At 51.7% G+C, this 27,995-nt stretch overlaps 1 protein-coding gene across 2 annotated transcripts; it reads left to right on the top strand.

Moving 5' to 3' along the window:
* The first annotated feature begins 274 nt into the window (after positions 1-274).
* LOC140424664 (protein rapunzel-like) lies at positions 275-27,995 on the top strand. Of its 2 annotated transcripts, none has more exons than XM_072507919.1 (3): positions 275-443; positions 5,042-5,097; positions 25,850-27,995. In XM_072507919.1, the coding sequence occupies exon 3, from the start codon at positions 25,899-25,901 to the stop codon at positions 27,081-27,083; it is 1,185 nt and encodes a 394-aa protein (XP_072364020.1). In that variant the 5' UTR covers positions 275-443; positions 5,042-5,097; positions 25,850-25,898; the 3' UTR covers positions 27,084-27,995. The 2 variants fall into 2 exon arrangements, with proteins under 2 accessions (XP_072364020.1, XP_072364019.1); XM_072507918.1 differs by having other exon boundaries at positions 280-443; positions 5,045-5,097.

Genomic DNA, 27,995 nt, shown 5'->3' with positions numbered 1-27,995 from the left:
GCATAAACATTAATTTTGACAATGTTCAACCCGAACACTCCTCGAAATGGAGTTTAAAGAAAATAAATAAAGACAAGTTTTGACTCATACTAAAGAAAATCTGTAAAAACAAACTCCTGGATAATGCCAGACGTGGGTTTGTCCTGTCAGGCCCGGGGACGAGTGAAATGTGCTGGCTCTGTGCCTCGGGCTGAGTGTGAAGCGCCTGGTGAACATTGTCAGTGTGATCCCTGCTCTCTGTCTGATAGAATCCAATCAGCCCTGTTGCTCCTCCTTTTCCTGCAGCAAGGTGGGATCTTGCCATGCCTTCCTTTCTGGGGGAGGAGCTGCTATTTAATGTAAACCCTCTGTGTGTGAGAGTTGCAGTTTGCTGAGATAGGGAGAGGGTAGAGCAGCAAATATCTCCGGATCAGAGGCAGTGAGAGACCCTGGGGACATTCACTGTGAGTATGAGAGAGGATTAACCCTCACTGTGTCCCCCTGCCTCAGACACCACCCTCTCTCCCTCCCTCAGACACCCTCCATCTCCCTCAGACACCCTCTCTCCCTCCTTCCCTCTGTCACCCCTTCTTCCCTCTTCCGGTCAGCACTGACCGTCTGTCCGTCCGCCACTGACCCTCTCACACTGACCCTCTCATTGAACCTCACTGTCCCTCACTCACTATCCCTCATTCTCTGTCCCTCACTCTCTGTCCCTCACTCTCTGTCCCTCACTCACTATCCCTCACTCTCTGACCCTCACTCTATGACCCTCACTGTGTCGCTCACTCTCTGTCCCTCACTCTCTGTCCCTCACTCTCTGTCCCTCACTCTCTGTCCCTCACTATCTGACCCTCACTCTCTGTCCCTCACTCTCTGTCCCTTACTCTCTGGCCCTCACTCTTTGTCCATCACTCTCTGTCCCTCACTCTCTGTCCCTCACTCACTATCCCTCACTCTCTGTCCCTCACACTCTTTGACCCTCACTCTCTGACCCTCACTCTATGACCCTCACTGTGTCCCTCACTCTCTGTCCCTCACTCTCTGTCCCTCACTCTCTGACCCTCACTCTATGACCCTCACTCTCTGTCCCTCACTCTCTGTCCCTCACTCTATCTGTGCCTCGCACGCTGTCCCTCACTCTCTGTCTCGCACTCTCTGTCCCTCACTCTCCCTCCCTCTCTCTGTCCCTCACTCTCTGTCCCTCATTCTCCCTCCCTCTCTCTGGCCCTCACTCTCTGCCCCTCATTCTCCCTCCCTCTCTCTGTCCCTGACTCTCTGTCCCGGACTCTCTGACCCTCACTCTCTGACCCTCACTCTCTGTCCCTCACCCTCTGTCCCTCACTCTCTGTCCCTCAATCTCTGTCCCTCACCCTCCCTCCCTCTCTCTGTCCCTCACTCTCTGTCCCTCATTCTCCCTCCCTCTCTCTGACACTCACTCTCTTTCCCTCACTCTCTAACCCTCACTCTTTGTCCCACCCTCTCTCCGTCCCTCACTCTCTCTGTCCCTCACTCTCTGTCCCTCACTCTCTGTCCCTCACTCTCTGTCCCTCACTCTCTGTCCCTCACTCTCTGTCCCTGACTCTCTGTCCCTCACTCTCTGTCCCTCACTCTCTGTCCCTGACTCCCTGTCCCTCACTCTCCCTCCCTCACTCTCTGTCCCTCACTCTATCTGTGCCTCGCACGCTGTCCCTCACTCTCTGTCTCGCACTCTCTGTCCCTCACTCTCCCTCCCTCTCTCTGTCCCTCACTCTCTGTCCCTCATTCTCCCTCCCTCTCTCTGTCCCTCACTCTCTGCCCCTCATTCTCCCTCCCTCTCTCTGTCCCTGACTCTCTGTCCCGGACTCTCTGACCCTCACTCTCTGACCCTCACTCTCTGTCCCTCACCCTCTGACCCTCACTCTCTGACCCTCACTCTCTGTCCCTCATTCTCTGTCCCTCACTCTCAGTGCCTCACTCTATGTCCCTCACACTCTGTCCCTCACTCTCTGTCCCTCAATCTCTGTCCCTCACCCTCCCTCCCTCTCTCTGTCCCTCACTCTCTGTCCCTCATTCTCCCTCCCTCTCTCTGACACTCACTCTCTTTCCCTCACTCTCTAACCCTCACTCTTTGTCCCACCCTCTCTCCGTCCCTCACTCTCTCTGTCCCTCACTCTCTGTCCCTCACTCTCTGTCCCTCACTCTCTGTCCCTCACTCTCTGTCCCTGACTCTCTGTCCCTGACTCTCTGTCCCTCACTCTCTGTCCCTCACTCTCTGTCCCTGACTCCCTGTCCCTCACTCTCCCTCCCTCACTCTCCCTCCCCCACTCTCTGTCCCTCACTCTCTGTCCCTCACTCTCTGTCCCTCACTCTCCCTCCCTCACTCACCCTCCCTCACTCTCTGTCCCTCACTCTCTGTCCCTCACTCTCTGTCCCTCACTCTCTGTCCCTGACTCTCCCTCCCTCACTCTCCCTCCCTCACTCTCTATCCCTCACTCTCTGTCCCTCACTCTCTGTCCCTCACTCTCCCTCCCTCACACTCTGTCCCTCACTCTCTATCCCTCACTCTCAGCCCCTCACTCTCTGACCCTCACTCTCTGTCCCTCGCACTCTGTCCCTCACTCTGTCCCTCACTCTGTCCCTCACTCTCTGTCCCTGGCACTCTGTCCCTCACTCTCCCTCCCTCACTCACCCTCCCTCACTCTCTGTCCCTCACTGTCTGTCCCTCAATTTCTGTCCCTGTCTCTCCCTCCCTCACTCTCCCTCCCTCACTCTCTATCCCTCACTCTCTGTCCCTCACTCTCTGTCCCTCACACTCTGTCCCTCACTCTCTGTCCCTCACTCTCTGTCCCTCACTCTCAGTCCCTCACTCTCTGACCCTCACTCTCTGACCCTCACTCTCTCTGTCCCTCACTCTCTGACCCTCATTCTCTGACCCTCACTCTCTCTGTCCCTCACTCTCTGTCCCTCACTCTCTGTCCCTCACTCTCTGTCCCTCACTCTCTGTCCCTCAATCTCTGACCCTCACTCTCTGTCCCTCCCTCTATCTGTCCCTCCCTCTATCTGTCCCTGTCTCTCTGTCCCTCACTCTGTGGCTCTCACTCTCCCTCCCTCTCTCTGTCCCTCACTCTCTGTCCCTCATTCTCCCTCCCTCTCTCTGCCCCTCACACTCTGTCCCTCACTGTCCCTCACTGTCCCTCACTCTGTGTCCCTCACTCTCTGTCCCTCACTCTCTGTCCCTCACTCTCTGTCCCTCACTCTCTGACCCTCACACTCTGTCCCAGCCTCTCTCTGTCCCTCACTCTCTGACACTCACTCTCTTTCCCTCACTCTCTGACCCTCACTCTCTGTCCCTCACTCTCTAACCCTAACTCTCTGTCCCACCCTCTCTCTGTCCCTCACTCTCTCTGTCCCTCACTCTCTGTCCCTCACTCTCTGTCCCTCACTCACTGTCCCTCACTATCTGTCCCTCACTCTCAGACCCTCACTCTCTGTCCCTCACTCTCTGTCCCTCACACTCTGTCCCTCACTCTCTGATCCTCACTCTCTGTCCCTCACTCTCTGTCCCTCACTCTCTGTCCTTCACTCTAAGACCCTCACTCGCTGTCCGTCACTCTCTGTCCCTCACTCTCTATCCCTCACTCTCTGTCCCTCACTCTCTGTCCCTCACTCTCTGTCCCTCACTCTCTGTCCCTCACTCTCTGTTCCTCACTCTCTGTCCCTCACTCTCTGTCCCTCATTCTCTGTCCCTCACTCTCTGTCCTTCACTCTAAGACCCTCACTCGCTGTCCCTCACTCTCTGTCTCTCACTCTCTCTCCCTCCCTCTCTCTGTCCCTCACTCTCTGTCCCTCACTCTCTGTTCCTCACTCTCTGTCCCTCACTCTCAGTGCCTCACTCTATCTGTCCCTCGCACTCTGTCCCTCACTCTCTGTCCCTCACTCTATGTCCCTCACTCTCCCTCCCTCTCTCTGACACTCACTCTCTTTCCCTCACTCTCTAACCCTCTCTCTCTGTCTCTCACTCTCTGTCCCTCACTCTCTGTCCCTCACTCTCAGTCCCTCACTCTCTGTCCCTCACTCTCTGTCCCTCACTCTCTGTCCCTCACTCTCTGTCCCTCACTCTCTGTCCCTCACACTCTGTCCCTCACTCTCTGTCCCTCACTCTCTGTCCCTCACTCTCTGTCCCTCACACTCTGTCCCTCACTCTCTGTCCCTTACTCTCTGTCCCTCACACTCTGTCCCTCACTCTCTGTCCCTCACTCTCTGTCCCTCACTCTCTGTCCCTCACACTCTGTCCCTCACTCTCTGTCCCTCACTCTCTGTCCCTCACACTCTGTCCCTCACTCTCTGTCCCTCACTCTCAGTCCCTCACTCTCTGCCCCTCACTCTCTGTCCCTCACTCTCTGTCCCTCACGCTCTGTCCCTCACACTCAGTCCCTCACTCTCAGTCCCTCACTCTCTGTCCCTCACTCTCTGTCCCTCACTCTCTGTCCCTCACTCTCTGTCCCTCACTCTCAGTCCCTCACTCTCTGTCCCTCACTCTCTGTCCCTCACGCTCTGTCCCTCACTCTCAGTCCCTCACTCTCTGTCCCTCACTCTCTGTCCCTCACGCTCTGTCCCTCACTCTCTGTCCCTCACTCTCTGTCCCTCACTCTCTGTCCCTCACGCTCTGTCCCTCACTCTCAGTCCCTCACTCTCTGTCCCTCACTCTCTGTCCCTCACTCTCTGTCCCTCACTCTCTGTCCCTCACGCTCTGTCCCTCACTCTCAGTCCCTCACTCTCTGTCCCTCACTCTCCCTCCCTCCTGTGCATGCTGCAAGTCCGGAGCGGCTGGAAAACCTGCTCAGCGAGTCTGAAAAGTGAAATGAAATGAAAATCGCTTTTTGTCACAAGTAGGCTTCAAATGAAGTTACTGTGAAAAGCCCCTAGTCACCACATTCCGGCTCCTGTTCGGGGAGGCTGGTACGGCATCTGTGCAGAGAGAGAGAAATAAATTTACATTTACAGTCTGGATAACTTGTGACAACAGAGTCCCTGCTGGTTGCCCAACAACACGGTTTTTATTCATTTGTTTTAATTCCAGCAGCGGCGGCAGGAGAGGATTCTGGGAGACGTTCACTCAGTCACCTTGAGCAGCAGGTAAGTGATTGGCTGGGACTGGGAGGCAGGATTTCTTTTCCATTTTCTCTTTTACTTGTGGCATTGTAGTTGTTGTTGGAAGTTAACTTAAGGGTTAAGTCACGACCTGAGATCCCAGACCCATGTCATGCTCCTCTTGTGCGATGTGGGAGCTCAGGGACACGTCCACTGTCCCTGGCTCCTTCACGTGCCGGACGTGTGTCCAGCTGCAGCTCCTGTTAGAGCGCTTGACGGCCCTGGAGCTGCGGATGGACTCACTTTGGAGCATCCGCGATGCTGAGGAAGTCGTGGAGAGCACGTTTAGTGAGTTACTCACACCGCAGTTAAGCATTACTGAGGGAGATAGTGCATGGGTGACCACCAGACAGAGGAAGAGTAGGAAGGCAGTGCAGGGGTCCCCTGCGGTCATCTATCTGCAAAACAGATATACCGCTTTGGATACTGTTGGGGGAGATGGCTCACCAGGGGAAGGCAGCAGCAGCCAGGTTCATGGCACCGTGGCTGGCTCTGCTGCGCAGCTGGGCAGGAAGAAGAATGGCAGGGCTATAGTGATAGGGGACTCAATTGTAAGGGGAATAGACAGGCGGTTCTGCGGACGCAATCGAGACTCCAGGATGGTATGTTCCCTCCCTGGTGCAGGGGTCAAGGATGTCTCGGAGCAGCTGCAGGACATTCTGGGGGGGAGGGTGAACAGCCAGCTGTCGTGGTGCACATAGGCACCAACCATGTAGGTAATAAATATGATGCGGTCCCACATGCTGAATTTAGAGAGTTCGGAGTTAAATTAAAAAGTAGGACCTCAAAGGCAGTAATCTCAGGATTGCTACCAGTGCCACGAGCTAGTCAGAGGAGGAATGTCAGGATAGAGAGGATGAATACGTGGCTCAAGGGATGGTGCAAGAGGGAGGGATTCAAATTCCTGGGGCATTGGAACCGGTTCTGGGGCATGTGGGACCAGTGCAAACCGGATGGTCTGCACCTGGGCAGGACTGGAACCGATGTCCTAGAGGGAGTGTTTTCTCGTGCTGTTGGGGAGGGTTTAAACTAATGTGGCAGGGGGATGGGAACCGATGCAGGAAGTCGGAGGGAAGTAAAGGGGGGACAGAGAAAAGTGGAAGGCAGAGAAACAAAAATCAAAAATCAAAAAGTGCCACAGTGCAGAGTACAGAGACTGTGGAGAACTCAGTGAATGGGTGCAGTGAGGCTAAGAGAAATAAAACACAGGGAAAGTGTACAAAACATCATCAGAGAGATGGTCTGAGAAAGCAGGGCGGAGAGCAAGGGAAGTCTAGATTAAACTGCATTTATTTCACGGGCAAGGCTGATGAACTCAGGGCATGGATAGGTACATGGGACTGGGATATTAAAGCTATTACTGAAACATGGCTAAAGGAGGGGCAGGACTGGCAGCTCAATGTTCCAGGGTACAGATGCTATGGGAAAGATAGAGCAGGAGGCAGGAGGGGAGGGGGAGTTGCGTTTTTGATTAGGGACAGTATCACGGCAGTACAGAGAGAGGATATATCTGAGAGTTCGCTCACTGAGTCTATATGTGTCTTATAGATAAGGCTCTCTGAGTCTTATTTTTCAGTCAGAAAAATAAGAAGGGTGCGGTCACTTTGATGGGACTGTACTACAGGCCCCCAAATAGTCGCTTAAAATTGACGAGCAAATATGTAAGAATACAGATAGCTGCTGGGAAAATAGTGTGGTAATCGTTGGGGAATTTAACTTTCCCAACATTAACTGGGGCAGCCATAGCATTAGGGGTTTGGATGGAGAGAAATTTGTTGAGTGTATTCAGGAGGAATTTTTCATTCAAGATGTGGATGGCCCAACTAGAGAGGAGACCAAATGTGACCTCCTCTTGGGGATTAAGGAAGGGCGGGTGACAGAAGTGTCAGTCAGGGATCAATTTGGGACCAGTGAGCATAATTCCATTAGTTTTAAGTTAGCTATGGAGAATGATAGTTCTGGCCCAAAAGTTAAAATTCTAAATTGGGGCAAGGCCAATTTTGATGGTATTAGACAGGAACTTTCAAAGCTTGACTGGGGGAGTCTGTTTACAGACAAAGGGACAGCTGGTAAGTGGGAGGCTTTCAAAAGGGTGTTAACCAGGGTTCAGGGTGAGCACATTCCATTTAGAGTGAAGGGCAAGGCTGGGAGGAGGAGGGAACCCTGGATGACTCGGGATATTGAGGCCATGGTCAATAGGAAGAAGGAGGCACATGACACGCAGAGGCAGCTGGGATCAAGTGGATCCCTTGAAGAGTAGAGAGGTTGTCGGAAAAGAGTTTAAGAGAGAAATCAGGAGGGACAAGGGGGGAATTGCTTTGGCAGGTAAGGCAAAGGAAAATCTAAAGAGCATCTACAAATACATCGAATCGGGACTGGACCAACTCAGTTAATGGTAGGGAGTTGGGGAGAGTTACAAAACAAAGAGATCTCGGGGTACAGGTTCATAGCTCCTTGAAGGTGGAGTCCCAGGTGGACAGGGAGGAGAATATATATATAATTTACAGTGCAGAAGGAGGCCATTCGGCCCATCGAGTCTGCATCGGCTCTTGGAAAGAGCCCCCTACCCAAGCCCACACCCCCACCCTATCCCCATAACCCAGTAACCCCACCGGACACGAAGGGCAATTTTAGACACTAAGGGCAATTTAGCGCGGCCAACCCACCTAACCTGCAAGTCTTTGGACTGTGGGAGGAAACCGGAACACCCGGAGGAAACCCACGCACACACGGGGAGAACGTGCAGACTCTGCACAGACAGTGAACCAAGCCGGGAATCGAACCTGGGACCCTGGAGCTATGAAGTAATTGTGCTATCCACAACGCTACCGTGCTGCCCGTGAAGAAGGCATTCAGCATGCTACATTTCATTGGTCAGAATATTGAATACAGGAGTTGGGACGTCTTGTTGAAGTTGTACAAGACATTAGTAAGGCCACACATGGAATACTGTGTTCAGTTCTGGTCACCCTATTACGAAAGGATATTATTAAACTTGAAAGAGTGCAGAAGAGATTTACAAGGATGCTATCAGGACTTGATGGTCTGGGTTATAAGGAGAGGCTGGGACTTTTTTCCCTGTTTGTCCTAGATCTAAGTTTCCACCCTAGCTCCCTGAATTCCTGCCTTACATCCCTATCCCTTTTCCTACCTAAGTCGTTGGTACCTATGTGGACCACGACTTGGGGCTGCTCCCCATCCCCCTTAAGGATCCCGAAAACACGATCCGAGACATCAGGCACCCTGGCACCTGGGAGGCAACACACCAACCGTGAGTCTCTCTCGTTCCCACAGAATCTCCTATCTATCCCCCTAACTATGGAGTCTCCAATTACTAATGCTCTGCTCCTCTCTCCCCTTCCCTTCTGAGCAACAGGGACAGACTCTGTGCTCGAGACCTGTACCCCATGGCTTACCCCTGGTAAGTCCCCCCCCCCCAACAGTATCCAAAGCTTGTTACTAAGGGGAACGACCACAGGGGATCCCTGTGCTGACTGCTTCCTCCCAGCCCCTCTCACCGTCACCCATCTATCTTTATTTTTTTTTAATTCAAAAAAATATACTTTATTCATAAAATCTATCATAAACATTACAGAACATTTGGAATTGTCTTGACTGTACATTTCCGGCAGAGTTACACATTGCCTTGACTTGCTTCCATTCGATTTGGATATTATCATACACAGATCACTCTTTACATTACAATTCCTTCTTAAATATTTCCATTGACATGTTTGTTTTATACATTGGAATGTTGGTGGCCCAGGCCGAGGGGGGTTTACACTGTTACCCGCCCCTCGGTGTACATTTGCTGGAAAGACCTTACACAGTGGTCTTTCCCCATTGCGCCTTGGCGGCAGCTTCCCCAAGCGTCACCCATCTATCTTTATTCTTCGGGGTAACTACATCCCTGAAGGTTCTATCTATGACCACCTCAAGTGACACTTGACAACAGCTCCTCCACAAACCACCTTCAAGTTCGGGTGAGCACACAGATGTATGCAAATTTCCCCCACAACTGCCAATCAGCAGCTCTCCTCTACTGCCCTCTGCTGGATGCTTGTCTTCACTTGAACAGCGAGCGTCTCTTGCTGAGATACACCTTCACGTTAGAGTGAGCACACAGATGTATGCAAATTTCCCCCACAACAGAGAATCAGCAGCTCTGCTCGACTGCCCTCTGCTGGATGTTTGTCTTCACTTGAACAGCTAGGGTCTCTTGCTGAGGTACACCTTCAAGTTAGGGTGAGCACACAGATGTATGCAGATTTCCCCCGTAACAGCCAATCAGCAGCTCTGCTCTACTGCCCCCTGCTGGATCCAGCACGGTACAGCACAGGGTTCGATACAGAGTAAAGCTCCCTCTACACTGTCCCCATCAAACACTCCCAGGACAGGTACAGTACGGGGTTAGATACAGAGTAAAGTTCCTTCTACACTGGCCCCATCAAACACTCCCAGGACAGGTACAGCACGGGGTTAGATACAGAGTAAAGCTCCCTCTACACAGTCCCCATCAAACACTCCCAGGACAGGTACAGCACGGTGTTAGATGCAGAGTAATGCTCCCTCTACACTGTCCCCATCAAACACTCCCAGGACAGGTACAGCACGGGGTTAGATACAGAGTAAAGCTCCCTCTACACTGTCCACATCAAACACTCCCAGGACAGGTACAGCACGGGGCTAGATACAGAGTAAAGCTCCCTCTACACTGTCCCCATCAAACACTCCCAGGACAGGTACAGCACGGGGTTAGATACAGAGTAAAGCTCCCTCTACACTGTCCCCATCAAACACTCCCAGGACAGGGACAGCACGGGGTTAGATACAGAGTAAAGCTCCCTCTACACTGTCCCCATCAAACACTCCCAGGACAGGTACAGCACGGGGTTAGATACAGAGTAAAGCGCCCTCTCCACAGTCCCCATCAAACACTCCCAGGACAGGTACAGCACGGTGTTAGATACAAAGTTAAGCTCCCTCTACACTGTCCCCATCAAACACTCCCAGGACAGGTACAGTACGGGGTTAGATACAGAGTAAAGATCCCCCTACACTGTCCCCATCAAACTCTCCCAGGACAGGTAGAGCACGGGGTTAGATGCAGAGTAAAGCTCCCTCTACACTGCCCCCATCAAACACTCCCAGGACAGGTAGAGCACGGGGTTAGATACAGAGTAAAGCTCCCTCTACACTGTCCCCGTCAAACACTCCCGGGACAGGTACAGCACGGGGTTAGATACAGAGTAAAGCTCCCTCTACACTGCCCCGTCAAACACTCCCAGGACAGGTACAGCACGGGGTTAGATACAGAGTAAAGCTCCCTCTACACTGTCCTCATTAAACACTCCCAGGACAGGTACAGCACGGTGGTAGATACAGAGTATAGCACCCTCTACACTGTCCCCATCAAACACTCCCAGGACAGGTACAGCACGGGGTTAGATACAGAGTAAAGCTCACTCTACACTGTCCCCATCAAACACTCCCAGGACAGGTACAGCAAGGCGTTATATACAGAGTAAAGCTCCCTCTACACTGTCCCCATCAAACACTTCCAGGACAGGTGCAGCACGGGGTTAGATACAGAGTATAGCTCCCTCTACACTGTCCCCATCAAATACTCCCACGACAGGTACAGCACGGGGTTAGGTACAGAGTAAAGCTCCCTCTACACTGTCCCCATCAAACACTCCCACGACAGGTACAGCACGGGGTTAGATACAGAGTAAAGCTCCCTCTACACTGTCCCCATCAAACACTCCCAGGACAGGTACAGCACGGGGTTAGATACAGAGTAAAGCTCCCTCTACACTGTCCACATCAAACACTCCCAGGACAGGTACAGCACGGGGTTAGATACAGAGTAAAGCTCCATCTACACTGTCCCCATGAAACACTCCCAGGACAGGTACAGCACGGTGTTAGATACAGAGTAAAGCTCCCTCTACACTCTCCCCATCAGACACTCCCAGGACAGGTACAGCACGGTGTTAGATACAGAGTAAAGCTCCCTCTACATTGTCCCATCAAACACTCCCAGGACAGGTACAGCATGGGGTTAGATACAGAGTAAAGCTCCCTCTACACTGTCCCCATCATACACTCCCAGGACATGTACAGCACGGGGTGAGATACCGAGTAAAGCTCCCTCTACACTGTCCCAAGCAAACATTCCCGGGACAGGTACAGCACGGGGTTAGATACAGAGTGAAGCTCCCTCTACACTGTTCCCATCAAACACTCCCAGGACAGGTACAGCACGGGGTTAGATATAGAGTAAAGCTCCCTCTACACTGTCCCCATGAAACACTCCCAGGACAGGTACAGCACGGGGTTAGATACAGAGTAAAGCTCCCTCTACACTGTCCCCATCAAACACTCCCAGGACAGGTACAGCACGGGGTTAGATACAGAGTAAAGCTCCCTCTACACTGTCCCCATCAAACACTCCCAGGACAGGTACAGCACGGGGTTAGATACAGAGTGAAGCTCCCTCTACACTGTCCCCGTCAAACACTCCCAGGACAGGTACAGCACGGGGTTAGATACAGAGTAAAGCTCCCTCTACACTGTCCCCGTCAAACACTCCCGCGACAGGTACAGCACGGGGTTAGATACAGAGTAAAGCTCCCTCTACACTGTCCCCATCAAACACTCCCACGACAGGTACAGCACGGGGTTAGATACAGAGTAAAGCTCCCTCTACACTGTCCCCATCAAACACTCCCAGGACAGGTACAGCACGGGGTTAGATACAGAGTAAAGCTCCCTCTACACTGTCCCCATCAAACACTCCCAGGACAGGTACAGCACGGGGTTAGATACAGAGTAAAGCTCCCTCTACACTGTCCCCATCAAACACTCCCAGGACAGGTACAGCACGGGGTTAGATACAGAGTAAAGCTCCCTCTACACTGTCCCCATCAAACACTCCCAGGACAGGTACAGCACGGGGTTAGATACCGAGTAAAGCTCCCTCTACACTGTCCCCATGAAACACTCCCAGGACAGGTACAGCACGGTGTTAGATACAGAGTAAAGCTCCCTCTACACTCTCCCCATCAGACACTCCCAGGACAGGTACAGCACGGTGTTAGATACAGAGTAAAGCTCCCTCTACATTGTCCCATCAAACACTCCCAGGACAGGTACAGCATGGGGGTAGATACAGAGTAAAGCTCCCTCTACACTGTTCCCATCATACACTCCCAGGACATGTACAGCACGGGGTGAGATACCGAGTAAAGCTCCCTCTACACTGTCCCCAGCAAACACTCCCGGGACAGGTACAGCACGGGGTTAGATACAGAGTAAAGCTCCCTCTACACTGTTCCCATCAAACATTCCCAGGACAGGTACAGCACGGGGTTAGATATAGAGTAAAGCTCCCTCTACACTGTCCCCATGAAACACGCCCAGGACAGGTACAGCACGGGGTTAGATACAGAGTAAAGCTCCCTCTACACTGTCCCCATCAAACACTCCCAGGACAGGTACAGCACGGGGTTAGATACAGAGTAAAGCTCCCTCTACACTGTCCCCATCAAACACTCCCAGGACAGGTAAAGCACGGGCTTAGATACAGAGTGAAGCTCCCTCTACACTGTCCCCGTCAAACACTCCCAGGACAGGTACAGCACGGGGTTAGATACAGAGTAAAGCTCCCTCTACACTGTCCCCGTCAAACACTCCCGCGACAGGTACAGCACGGGGTTAGATACAGAGTAAAGCTCCCTCTACACTGTCCCCATCAAACACTCCCACGACAGGTACAGCACGGGGTTAGATACAGAGTAAAGCTCCCTCTACACTGTCCCCATCAAACACTCCCAGGACAGGTACAGCACGGGGTTAGATACAGAGTAAAGCTCCCTCTACACTGTCCCCATCAAACACTCCCAGGACAGGTACAGCACGGGGTTAGATACAGAGTAAAGCTCCCTCTACACTGTCCCCATGAAACACTCCCAGGACAGGTACAGCACGGTGTTAGATACAGAGTAAAGCTCCCTCTACACTGCCCCCATCAGACACTCCCAGGACAGGTACAGCACGGTGTTAGATACAGGGTAAAGCTCCCTCTACATTGTCCCCATCAAACACTCCCAGGACAGGTACAGCATGGGATTAGATACAGAGTAAAGCTCCCTCTACACTGTCCCCATCATACACTCCCAGGACAAGTACAGGACGGGGTGAGATACCGAGTAAAGCTCCCTCTACACTGTCCCCAGCAAACACTCCCGGGACAGGTACAGCACGGGGTTAGATACAGAGTAAAGCTCCCTCTACACTGTTCCCATCAAAAACTCCCAGGACAGGTACAGCACGGGGTTAGATACAGAGTAAAGCTCCCTCTACACTGTCCACATCAAACACTCCCAGGACAGGTACAGCACGGGGCTAGATACAGAGTAAAGCTCCCTCTACACTGTCCCCATCAAACACTCCCAGGACAGGTACAGCACGGGGTTAGATACAGAGTAAAGCTCCCTCTACACTGTCCCCATCAAACACTCCCAGGACAGGGACAGCACGGGGTTAGATACAGAGTAAAGCTCCCTCTACACTGTCCCCATCAAACACTCCCAGGACAGGTACAGCACGGGGTTAGATACAGAGTAAAGCGCCCTCTCCACAGTCCCCATCAAACACTCCCAGGACAGGTACAGCACGGTGTTAGATACAAAGTTAAGCTCCCTCTACACTGTCCCCATCAAACACTCCCAGGACAGGTACAGTACGGGGTTAGATACAGAGTAAAGATCCCCCTACACTGTCCCCATCAAACTCTCCCAGGACAGGTAGAGCACGGGGTTAGATGCAGAGTAAAGCTCCCTCTACACTGCCCCCATCAAACACTCCCAGGACAGGTAGAGCACGGGGTTAGATACAGAGTAAAGCTCCCTCTACACTGTCCCCGTCAAACACTCCCGGGACAGGTACAGCACGGGGTTAGATACAGAGTAAAGCTCCCTCTACACTGCCCCGTCAAACACTCCCAGGACAGGTACAGCACGGGGTTAGATACAGAGTAAAGCTCCCTCTACACTGTCCTCATTAAACACTCCCAGGACAGGTACAGCACGGTGGTAGATACAGAGTATAGCACCCTCTACACTGTCCCCATCAAACACTCCCAGGACAGGTACAGCACGGGGTTAGATACAGAGTAAAGCTCACTCTACACTGTCCCCATCAAACACTCCCAGGACAGGTACAGCAAGGCGTTATATACAGAGTAAAGCTCCCTCTACACTGTCCCCTTCAAACACTTCCAGGACAGGTGCAGCACGGGGTTAGATACAGAGTATAGCTCCCTCTACACTGTCCCCATCAAATACTCCCACGACAGGTACAGCACGGGGTTAGGTACAGAGTAAAGCTCCCTCTACACTGTCCCCATCAAACACTCCCACGACAGGTACAGCACGGGGTTAGATACAGAGTAAAGCTCCCTCTACACTGTCCCCATCAAACACTCCCAGGACAGGTACAGCACGGGGTTAGATACAGAGTAAAGCTCCCTCTACACTGTCCACATCAAACACTCCCAGGACAGGTACAGCACGGGGTTAGATACAGAGTAAAGCTCCCTCTACACTGTCCCCATGAAACACTCCCAGGACAGGTACAGCACGGTGTTAGATACAGAGTAAAGCTCCCTCTACACTCTCCCCATCAGACACTCCCAGGACAGGTACAGCACGGTGTTAGATACAGAGTAAAGCTCCCTCTACATTGTCCCATCAAACACTCCCAGGACAGGTACAGCATGGGGTTAGATACAGAGTAAAGCTCCCTCTACACTGTCCCCATCATACACTCCCAGGACATGTACAGCACGGGGTGAGATACCGAGTAAAGCTCCCTCTACACTGTCCCAAGCAAACATTCCCGGGACAGGTACAGCACGGGGTTAGATACAGAGTGAAGCTCCCTCTACACTGTTCCCATCAAACACTCCCAGGACAGGTACAGCACGGGGTTAGATATAGAGTAAAGCTCCCTCTACACTGTCCCCATGAAACACTCCCAGGACAGGTACAGCACGGGGTTAGATACAGAGTAAAGCTCCCTCTACACTGTCCCCATCAAACACTCCCAGGACAGGTACAGCACGGGGTTAGATACAGAGTAAAGCTCCCTCTACACTGTCCCCATCAAACACTCCCAGGACAGGTACAGCACGGGGTTAGATACAGAGTGAAGCTCCCTCTACACTGTCCCCGTCAAACACTCCCAGGACAGGTACAGCACGGGGTTAGATACAGAGTAAAGCTCCCTCTACACTGTCCCCGTCAAACACTCCCGCGACAGGTACAGCACGGGGTTAGATACAGAGTAAAGCTCCCTCTACACTGTCCCCATCAAACACTCCCACGACAGGTACAGCACGGGGTTAGATACAGAGTAAAGCTCCCTCTACACTGTCCCCATCAAACACTCCCAGGACAGGTACAGCACGGGGTTACATACAGAGTAAAGCTCCCTCTACACTGTCCCCATCAAACACTCCCAGGACAGGTACAGCACGGGGTTAGATACAGAGTAAAGCTCCCTCTACACTGTCCCCATCAAACACTCCCAGGACAGGTACAGCACGGGGTTAGATACAGAGTAAAGCTCCCTCTACACTGTCCCCATCAAACACTCCCAGGACAGGTACAGCACGGGGTTAGATACAGAGTAAAGCTCCCTCTACACTGTCCCCATGAAACACTCCCAGGACAGGTACAGCACGGTGTTAGATACAGAGTAAAGCTCCCTCTACACTCTCCCCATCAGACACTCCCAGGACAGGTACAGCACGGTGTTAGATACAGAGTAAAGCTCCCTCTACATTGTCCCATCAAACACTCCCAGGACAGGTACAGCATGGGGGTAGATACAGAGTAAAGCTCCCTCTACACTGTTCCCATCATACACTCCCAGGACATGTACAGCACGGGGTGAGATACCGAGTAAAGCTCCCTCTACACTGTCCCCATCAAACACTCCCAGGACAGGTACAGCACGGTGTTAGATACAGAGTAAAGCTCCCTCTACACTGCCCCCATCAGACACTCCCAGGACAGGTACAGCACGGTGTTAGATACAGGGTAAAGCTCCCTCTACATTGTCCCCATCAAACACTCCCAGGACAGGTACAGCATGGGATTAGATACAGAGTAAAGCTCCCTCTACACTGTCCCCATCATACACTCCCAGGACAAGTACAGGACGGGGTGAGATACCGAGTAAAGCTCCCTCTACACTGTCCCCAGCAAACACTCCCGGGACAGGTACAGCACGGGGTTAGATACAGAGTAAAGCTCCCTCTACACTGTTCCCATCAAAAACTCCCAGGGCAGGTACAGCACGGGGTTGGATACAGAGTAAAGCTCCCTCTACACTGTCCCCATCAAACACTCCCACGACAGGTACAGCACGGGGTTAGATACAGAGTAAAGCTCCCTCTACACTGTCCCCATCAAACACTCCCAGGACAGGTACAGCACGGGGTTAGATACAGAGTAAAGCTCCCTCTACACTGTCCCCATCAAACACTCCCAGGACAGGTACAGCACGGGGTTAGATACAGAGTAAAGCTCCCTCTACACTGTCCCCATCAAACACTCCCAGGACAGGTACAGCACGGGGTTAGATACAGAGTAAAGCTCCCTCTACACTGTCCCCATCAAACACTCCCAGGACAGGTACAGCACGGGGTTAGATACAGAGTAAAGCTCCCTCTACACTGTCCCCATGAAACACTCCCAGGACAGGTACAGCACGGTGTTAGATACAGAGTAAAGCTCCCTCTACACTCTCCCCATCAGACACTCCCAGGACAGGTACAGCACGGTGTTAGATACAGAGTAAAGCTCCCTCTATATTGTCCCATCAAACACTCCCAGGACAGGTACAGCATGGGGGTAGATACAGAGTAAAGCTCCCTCTACACTGTTCCCATCATACACTCCCAGGACATGTACAGCACGGGGTGAGATACCGAGTAAAGCTCCCTCTACACTGTCCCCAGCAAACACTCCCGGGACAGGTACAGCACGGGGTTAGATACAGAGTAAAGCTCCCTCTACACTGTTCCCATCAAACACTCCCAGGACAGGTACAGCACGGGGTTAGATATAGAGTAAAGCTCCCTCTACACTGTCCCCATGAAACACTCCCAGGACAGGTACAGCACGGGGTTAGATACAGAGTAAAGCTCCCTCTACACTGTCCCCGTCAAACACTCCCAGGACAGGTACAGCACGGGGTTAGATACAGAGTAAAGCTCCCTCTACACTGTCCCCATCAAACACTCCCAGGACAGGTAAAGCACGGGCTTAGATACAGAGTGAAGCTCCCTCTACACTGTCCCCGTCAAACACTCCCAGGACAGGTACAGCACGGGGTTAGATACAGAGTAAAGCTCCCTCTACACTGTCCCCGTCAAACACTCCCGCGACAGGTACAGCACGGGGTTAGATACAGAGTAAAGCTCCCTCTACACTGTCCCCATCAAACACTCCCACGACAGGTACAGCACGGGGTTAGATACAGAGTAAATCTCCCTCTACACTGTCCCCATCAAACACTCCCAGGACAGGTACAGCACGGGGTTAGATACAGAGTAAAGCTCCCTCTACACTGTCCCCATCAAACACTCCCAGGACAGGTACAGCACGGGGTTAGATACAGAGTAAAACTCCCTCTACACTGTCCCCATGAAACACTCCCAGGACAGGTACAGCAGGGTGTTAGATACAGAGTAAAGCTCCCTCTACACTGTCCCCAGCAAACACTCCCGGGAAAGGTACAGCACTGTGTAAGATACAGAGTAAAGCTCCCTCTACACTGTCCCCATCAAACACTCCCAGGACAGGTACAGCACGGGGTTAGATATAGAGTAAAGCTCCCTCTACACTGTCCCCATTAAACACTCCCAGGACAGGTACAGCACGGGGTTAGATACAGAGTATAGCTCCCTCTACACTGTCCCCAGCAAACACTCCCGGGACAGGTACAGCACGGGGTTAGATACAGAGTAAAGCTCCCTCTACACTGTCCACACCAAACACTCCCAGGACAGGTACAGAACGGGGTTAGATATAGAGTAAAGCTCCCTCTACACTGTCCCCATCAAACACTCCCAGGACAGGGACAGCGCGGGGTTAGATATAGAGTAAAGCTCCCTCTACACTGACCCCATGAAACACTCCCAGGACAGGTCCAGCACGGTGTTAGATACAGAGTTAAGCTCCCTCTACACTGTCCCCATCAAACACTCCCAGGACAGGTACAGCACGGGGTTAGATACAGAGTAAAGCTCCCTCTACACTGTCCCCATCAAACACTCCCAGGACAGGTACAGCACGGGGTTAGATACAGAGTGAAGCTCCCTCTACACTGTCCCCGTCAAACACTCCCAGGACAGGTACAGCACGGGGTTAGATACAGAGTAAAGCTCCCTCTACACTGTCCCCGTCAAACACTCCCGCGACAGGTACAGCACGGGGTTAGATACAGAGTAAAGCTGTCTCTACACTGTCCTCATTAAACACTCCCAGGACAGGTACAGCACGGGGTTAGCTACAGAGTAAAGCTCCCTCTACACTGTCCCCATCAAACACTCCCAGGACAGGTACAGCACGGGGTTAGATACAGAGTTTAGCTCCCTCTACACTGTCCACATCAAACACTCCCAGGACAGGTACAGCACGGGGTTAGATACAGAGTAAAGCTCCCTCTACACTGTCCCCGTCAAACACTCCCGCGACAGGTACAGCACGGGGTTAGATACAGAGTAAAGCTGTCTCTACACTGTCCTCATCAAACACTCCCAGGACAGGTACAGCACGGGGTTAGCTACAGAGTAAAGCTCCCTCTACACTGTCCCCATCAAACACTCCCAGGACAGGTACAGCACGGGGTTAGATACAGAGTATAGCTCCCTCTACACTGTCCACATCAAACACTCCCAGGACAGGTACAGCACGGGGTTAGATACAGAGTAAAGCTCACTCTACACTGTCCCCATCAAACACTCCCAGGACAGGTACAGCCAGGCGTTATATACAGAGTAAAGCTCCCTCTACACTGTCCCCATCAAACACTCCCAGGACAGGTACAGCACGGGGTTAGATACAGAGTAAAGCTCCCTCTACACTGTCCCCATCAAACACTCCCAGGACAGGTACAGCACGGGGTTAGATACAGAGTAAAGCTCCCTCTACACTGTCCCCATCAAACACTCCCAGGACAGGTACAGCACGGGGTTAGATACAGAGTAATGCTCCCTCTACACTGTCCCCATCAAACACTCCCAGGACAGGTACAGCACGGGGTTAGATACAGAGTAAAGCTCCCTCTACACTGTCCCCATGAAACACTCCCAGGACAGGTACAGCACGGTGTTAGATACAGAGTTAAGCTCCCTCTACACTGTCCCCATCAAACACTCCCAGGACAGGTACAGCACGGGGTTAGATACAGAGTAATGCTCCCTCTACACTGTCCCCGTCAAACACTCCCGCGACAGGTACAGCACGGGGTTAGATACAGAGAAAAGCTCCCGATACACTGACCTCATTAAACACTCCCAGGACAGGTACAGCACGGGGTTAGATACAGAGTAAAGCTCCCTCTACACTGTCACCATCAAACACTCCCAGTACAGGTACAGCACGGGGTTAGCTACAGAGTAAAGCTCCCTCTACACTGTCCCCATCAAACACTCCCAGGACAGGTACAGCACGGGGTTAGGTACAGAGTATAGCTCCCTCTACACTGTCCCCATCAAACACTCCCAGGACAGGTACAGCACGGGGTTAGATACAGAGTAAAGCTCCCCTACACTGTCCCCATCAAACACTCCCAGGACAGGTACAGCACGGGGTTAGATACAGAGTAAAGCTCCCTCTACACTGTCCCCATCAAACGCTCCCAGGACAGGTACAGCACGGGGTTAGATACAGAGTAAAGCTCCCTCTACACTGTCCCCATCAAACACTCCCAGGACAGTTACAGCACGGGGTTAGATACAGAGTAAAGCTCCCTCTACACTGTCCCCATTAAACACTCCCAGGACAGGTACAGCAAGGTGTTAGATACAGAGTAAAGCTCCCTCTACACTGTCCCCATCAAACACTCCCAGGACAGGTACAGCACGGGGTTAGATACAGAGTGAAGCTCCCTCTACACTGTCCCCGTCAAACACTCCCAGGACAGGTACAGCACGGGGTTAGCTACAGAGTAAAGCTCCCTCTACACTGTCCCCATTAAACACTCCCAGGACAGGTACAGCACGGGGTTAGATACAGAGTATAGCTCCCTCTACACTGTCCACATCAAACACTCCCAGGACAGGTACAGCACGGGGTTAGATACAGAGTAAAGCTCCCTCTACACTGTCCCCGTCAAACACTCCCGCGACAGGTACAGCACGGGGTTAGATACAGAGTAAAGCTGTCTCTACACTGTCCTCATTAAACACTCCCAGGACAGGTACAGCACGGGGTTAGCTACAGAGTAAAGCTCCCTCTACACTGTCCCCATCAAACACTCCCAGGACAGGTACAGCACGGGGTTAGATACAGAGTATAGCTCCCTCTACACTGTCCACATCAAACACTCCCAGGACAGGTACAGCACGGGGTTAGATACAGAGTAAAGCTCACTCTACACTGTCCCCATCAAACACTCCCAGGACAGGTACAGCCAGGCGTTATATACAGAGTAAAGCTCCCTCTACACTGTCCCCATCAAACACTCCCAGGACAGGTACAGCACGGGGTTAGATACAGAGTAAAGCTCCCTCTACACTGTCCCCATCAAACACTCCCAGGACAGGTACAGCACGGGGTTAGATACAGAGTAAAGCTCCCTCTACACTGTCCACACCAAACACTCCCAGGACAGGTACAGCACGGGGACAGATACAGAGTAAAGCTCCCTCTACACTGTCCCCATCAAACACTCCCAGGACAGGTACAGCACGGGGTTAGATACAGAGTAAAGCTCCCTCTACACTGTCCCCATGAAACACTCCCAGGACAGGTACAGCACGGTGTTAGATACAGAGTTAAGCTCCCTCTACACTGTCCCCATCAAACACTCCCAGGACAGGTACAGCACGGGGTTAGATACAGAGTAATGCTCCCTCTACACTGTCCCCGTCAAACACTCCCGCGACAGGTACAGCACGGGGTTAGATACAGAGAAAAGCTCCCGATACACTGACCTCATTAAACACTCCCAGGACAGGTACAGCACGGGGTTAGATACAGAGTAAAGCTCCCTCTACACTGTCACCATCAAACACTCCCAGTACAGGTACAGCACGGGGTTAGCTACAGAGTAAAGCTCCCTCTACACTGTCCCCATCAAACACTCCCAGGACAGGTACAGCACGGGGTTAGGTACAGAGTATAGCTCCCTCTACACTGTCCCCATCAAACACTCCCAGGACAGGTACAGCACGGGGTTAGATACAGAGTAAAGCTCCCCCTACACTGTCCCCATCAAACACTCCCAGGACAGGTACAGCAAGGCGTTATATACAGAGTAAAGCTCCCTCTACACTGTCCCCATCAAACGCTCCCAGGACAGGTACAGCACGGGGTTAGATACAGAGTAAAGCTCCCTCTACACTGTCCCCATCAAACACTCCCAGGATAGGTACAGCACGGGGTTAGATCCAGAGTAAAGCTCCCTCTACCCTGTCCCCATCAAACCCTCCCAGGACAGGTACAGCACGGGGTTAGCTACAGAGTAAAGCTCCCTCTACACTGTCCCCATTAAACACTCCCAGGACAGGTACAGCACGGGGTTAGATACAGAGTGATGCTCCCTCTACACTGTCCCCGTCAAACACTCCCAGGACAGGGACAGCACGGGGTTAGATATAGAGTAAAGCTCCCTCTACACTGTCCCCATGAAACACTCCCAGGACAGGTACAGCACGGTGTTAGATACAGAGTTAAGCTCCCTCTACACTGTCCCCATCAAACACTCCCAGTACAGGTACAGCACGGGGTTAGATACAGAGTAAAGCTCCCTCTACACTGTCCCCATCAAACACTCCCAGGACAGGTACAGCACGGGGTTAGATACAGAGTAAAGCTCCCTCTACACTGTCCACACCAAACACTCCCAGGACAGGTACAGCACGGGGACAGATACAGAGTAAAGCTCCCTCTACACTGTCCCCATCAAACACTCCCAGGACAGGTACAGCACGGGGTTAGATACAGAGTAAAGCTCCCTCTACACTGTCCCCGTGAAACACTCCCAGGACAGGTACAGCACGGTGTTAGATCCAGAGTTAAGCTCCCTCTACACTGTCCCCATCAAACACTCCCAGGACAGGTACAGCACGGGGTTAGATACAGAGTAATGCTCCCTCTACACTGTCCCCGTCAAACACTCCCGCGACAGGTACAGTACGGGGTTAGATACAGAGAAAAGCTCCCGATACACTGACCTCATTAAACACTCCCAGGACAGGTACAGCACGGGGTTAGATACAGAGTAAAGCTCCCTCTACACTGTCACCATCAAACACTCCCAGTACAGGTACAGCACGGGGTTAGCTACAGAGTAAAGCTCCCTCTACACTGTCCCCATCAAACACTCCCAGGACAGGTACAGCACGGGGTTAGGTACAGAGTATAGCTCCCTCTACACTGTCCCCATCAAACACTCCCAGGACAGGTACAGCACGGGGTTAGATACAGAGTAAAGCTCCCCCTACACTGTCCCCATCAAACACTCCCAGGACAGGTACAGCACGGGGTTAGATACAGAGTAAAGCTCCCTCTACACTGTCCCCATCAAACGCTCCCAGGACAGGTACAGCACGGGGTTAGATACAGAGTAAAGCTCCCTCTACACTGTCCCCATCAAACACTCCCAGGACAGTTACAGCACGGGGTTAGATACAGAGTAAAGCTCCCTCTACACTGTCCCCATTAAACACTCCCAGGACAGGTACAGCAAGGTGTTAGATACAGAGTAAAGCTCCCTCTACACTGTCCCCATCAAACACTCCCAGGACAGGTACAGCACGGGGTTAGATACAGAGTGAAGCTCCCTCTACACTGTCCCCGTCAAACACTCCCAGGACAGGTACAGCACGGGGTTAGCTACAGAGTAAAGCTCCCTCTACACTGTCCCCATTAAAAACTCCCAGGACAGGTACAGCACGGGGTTAGATACAGAGTATAGCTCCCTCTACACTGTCCACATCAAACACTCCCAGGACAGGTACAGCACGGGGTTAGATACAGAGTAAAGCTCCCTCTACACTGTCCCCGTCAAACACTCCCGCGACAGGTACAGCACGGGGTTAGATACAGAGTAAAGCTGTCTCTACACTGTCCTCATTAAACACTCCCAGGACAGGTACAGCACGGGGTTAGCTACAGAGTAAAGCTCCCTCTACACTGTCCCCATCAAACACTCCCAGGACAGGTACAGCACGGGGTTAGATACAGAGTATAGCTCCCTCTACACTGTCCACATCAAACACTCCCAGGACAGGTACAGCACGGGGTTAGATACAGAGTAAAGCTCACTCTACACTGTCCCCATCAAACACTCCCAGGACAGGTACAGCCAGGCGTTATATACAGAGTAAAGCTCCCTCTACACTGTCCCCATCAAACACTCCCAGGACAGGTACAGCACGGGGTTAGATACAGAGTAAAGCTCCCTCTACACTGTCCCCATCAAACACTCCCAGGACAGGTACAGCACGGGGTTAGATACAGAGTAAAGCTCCCTCTACACTGTCCACACCAAACACTCCCAGGACAGGTACAGCACGGGGACAGATACAGAGTAAAGCTCCCTCTACACTGTCCCCATCAAACACTCCCAGGACAGGTACAGCACGGGGTTAGATACAGAGTAAAGCTCCCTCTACACTGTCCCCATGAAACACTCCCAGGACAGGTACAGCACGGTGTTAGATACAGAGTTAAGCTCCCTCTACACTGTCCCCATCAAACACTCCCAGGACAGGTACAGCACGGGGTTAGATACAGAGTAAAGCTCCCTCTACACTGTCACCATCAAACACTCCCAGTACAGGTACAGCACGGGGTTAGCTACAGAGTAAAGCTCCCTCTACACTGTCCCCATCAAACACTCCCAGGACAGGTACAGCACGGGGTTAGGTACAGAGTATAGCTCCCTCTACACTGTCCCCATCAAACACTCCCAGGACAGGTACAGCACGGGGTTAGATACAGAGTAAAGCTCCCCCTACACTGTCCCCATCAAACACTCCCAGGACAGGTACAGCAAGGCGTTATATACAGAGTAAAGCTCCCTCTACACTGTCCCCATCAAACGCTCCCAGGACAGGTACAGCACGGGGTTAGATACAGAGTAAAGCTCCCTCTACACTGTCCCCATCAAACACTCCCAGGATAGGTACAGCACGGGGTTAGATCCAGAGTAAAGCTCCCTCTACCCTGTCCCCATCAAACCCTCCCAGGACAGGTACAGCACGGGGTTAGCTACAGAGTAAAGCTCCCTCTACACTGTCCCCATTAAACACTCCCAGGACAGGTACAGCAAGGTGTTAGATACAGAGTAAAGCTCCCTCTACACTGTCCCCATCAAACACTCCCAGGACAGGTACAGCACGGGGTTAGATACAGAGTAAAGCTCCCTGTACACTGTCCCCATCAAACACTCCCAGGACAGGGACAGCACGGGGTTAGATACAGAGTAAAGCTCCCTCTACACTGTCCCCATCAAACACTCCCAGGACAGGTACAGCACGGGGTTAGATACACAGTAAAGCTCCCTCTGCACTGTCCCCATCAAACACTCCCAGGACAGGTACAGCACGGGGTTAGATACAGTGTGTAGCTCCCTCTACACTGTCCCCATCAAACACTCCCAGGACAGGTACAGCACGGGGTTAGATACACAGTAAAGCTCCCTCTACACTGTCCCCAGCAAACACTCCCGGGACAGGTACAGCACGGGGTTAGATACAGAGTAAAGCTCCCTCTACACTGTCCCCATCAAACACTCCCAGGACAGGTACAGCACGGGGTTAGATACAGATTATAGCTCCCTCTACACTGTCCACATCAAACACTCCCAGGACAGGTACAGCACGGGGTTAGATACAGAGTAAAGCTACCTCTACACTGTCCCCAGCAAACACTCCCAGGACAGGTACAGCACGGGGTTAGATACAGAGTAAAGCTGTCTCTACACTGTCCCCATCAAACACTCCCAGGACAGGTACTGCACGGGGTTAGATATAGAGTAAAGCTCCCTCTACACTGTCCCCATCAAACACTCCCAGGACAGGTACAGCACGGGGTTAGATACAGAGTAAAGCTCCCTCTACACAGCTGGACCCCAAGATCAGCTCTGATGCATTGAGTGATGCCCATATGGTCTAACCCTTCTCCTGTTGCTTGTGTTGTTGTTTAAACAGTTTGCAGTTCACACGTCTCTGCCTGTTTGCTTCTTCGAACATGCTCTGTGTCAGCTCATTGTAGACGCACAGGGGAATTGGCATCCAGATTGAGAGAGGGATGTGGACTGAGCACAACTCACTGCCCCCTCCTCCCAACCCCCCACCCTGCCGCCCTCTACCCCACCCCCAGCCCCCATCCTGCCGCCGTCTTCCTCCCTACCCCACCCCCCACCCCACAGGCCCCCGTCCCCAGTGAATTACAGAGTCACATATAAACTATTCTAACTTTCTTTTCAGGGACAACAGGAGGAAGTGACCATCCAAACAAGAGACTCGGATCCTCAGAATGGCTGGAACTGCAGCAGACACTTTGGAACTGGCAAAAGCCTCCACTGAGGTTGTGGAAGCATTTGTTGTGGTGAAAAATGCCATGTCAGTAATTGAGAGTTTCAGTAAGCTAGCCTCTGCAGCCGGAGCAGTGGGGGCTGTTATTGGAGTAGCTGCAGCAGTTCTTAAACTTTGTATGGGAGATGTGGATAGTGCAGAGCTGAAATACATGAAGGAGCAATTCCAGATAGTCAGGAACCAGCTCGATGTTATTTCAGATCAGATTCACGAAGTGCTTCGTGCAATTGAGAGCAGTACAGCCAATAATCAATATTTCCCCATTGAAGAGAATCTGAAAAATCAGTTCAGGAAATACATGGACCTCCTGAATGTAGCAGCAGAGTTCCGGGAGAGTGAGAAACGAGAGTTTCTCTCACACTTCACTGCGACTAAAGGTGACCAGAACCTTTACACTCTCTATGATGCTGTGGTGGAAAATTCTTCCATCTTTGGCAAACCCATCCTGGAAACCGCCATGCTATATGATCAGAGAAATCGACGCCTCATGGAAGAGCTCTGCTCCCGACTGAAGCAGCTCTTCTGTATTGGCCTGATTGCCACATTGGGTCACGCTGCCCTCACTGGAACTGACGTTGAGGCGTTAAAGAAAGAATGGAATGGAAAATTGGGTGAGGTTGAGAGTAGAATGAAATCCATGGTAGATCGATGCATAAATGAATTTGCCGAGCAGGCAGAAATAGATGTTAAAAAAATGATACAAGATAAAGGTGGGAGAAATAACAAGGATTGTGTAAGCTATATAAAAGATGGATTGGTGAAGAAATATGACTGGGTTTGCTGGTCTGTGCGGGTCTATGACGATATCTCTGGGTTCGACAATCACTGTGTCATTGGTCCCAATCGGTTTCACTTTTTCAGACTCAATAATATGAATGCTGTTGTCTCCTATGCCATTGGTCCAAAAGCTCTTAATGAGGCACAAATCAAGAAGTTAATGGAGGGGAAAGATGGCTGGAATGATGCAAGAAAAGTTGCTGACTCTGTGCACAATAGTCTTCCCTCGGGGGATGTTGTACACGCAGTGAGACGATACAAGGGGCTGTGGGGGGCCTGGAACTTTCCCCAAAATAGTCATTTCTGGGAAAATTATTCAGGAGTGACCCTGTGTGTCCATTCCACATAAATGTCCCCCTGAGCTTCTCAGTTACTCCGCCCCTGATTCAATGCTGCTGTTCCCAGGGAATGTGTGTCTGTGATATGTGGACACAGTGCGTTATTGTTCATCGCTATCCTACTTCTAACAAATTAATCCTGAAAATTATTCTGATACTGAAAATGATCCTAACCTTTACTGAGAGCTAAGCAACTAATTACATCCAATCAGAAATCTGGTCAGTCATGTCCATTCAAAGTCACTGTCAGGGTGTGTGAGGGTCAGTGGGTGGGTCCATATTGAGGGGCCAGCTTGAGTTGAGGAGACAAAGGAGGTTATTATGTGAGGACCGGTCTGGAATCATATGGAATAAACGGTCTGGCGGAGGCCACTACGCAGAGCCCACATGAACCAGCTCAACAGAGAGCAAAGGGGCAGACTGGTTCATTATTCTCAGTGACAGATATGTGTGTCTGAGTGCATATGTTCAGCTCATCATGAACCACATCCAGCTTTCATTTCATGGAATCTTCAGCTAGTGAGGAGGGTTCTAGACAACAGAGTTCACAAGGCCCATCGTCCTGACACTACCCAATGACAGAGCTCCATTGGGAATCTCCACACTATCACAGTTCACTGTCAATATACAGACTGAACACTGACTCATGTAGAATATATTGTCTAACATTTGTGTAAGCAACGGACATGGATTGCAAAAGCTCTGTAATCAATGATGGTGCAATTAATTTTCAATGAATACATCTGTAACTATCTGATTTCAGCCACTAGCTCAGTTTGTAACTGTGAAGAAGCCTCTGTAAATTGGACATTCATTATCTTTCTGTCCAATATCTTCGACTCTTTCCAGTTTAATTTCTATAATTTCTGAGGTTTGTTTAAAATGCTTGGGACTGCTGAAATAAAATTGGTTCATACCATTGA

This window comes from Scyliorhinus torazame, chromosome 6 (assembly GCF_047496885.1).
Source record: "Scyliorhinus torazame isolate Kashiwa2021f chromosome 6, sScyTor2.1, whole genome shotgun sequence".
Classification (NCBI taxonomy): Eukaryota; Metazoa; Chordata; class Chondrichthyes; order Carcharhiniformes; family Scyliorhinidae; genus Scyliorhinus; species Scyliorhinus torazame.
Note: the sequence above shows the minus strand (reverse complement) of the source record. Positions and strands in the feature narration are given on the sequence as shown.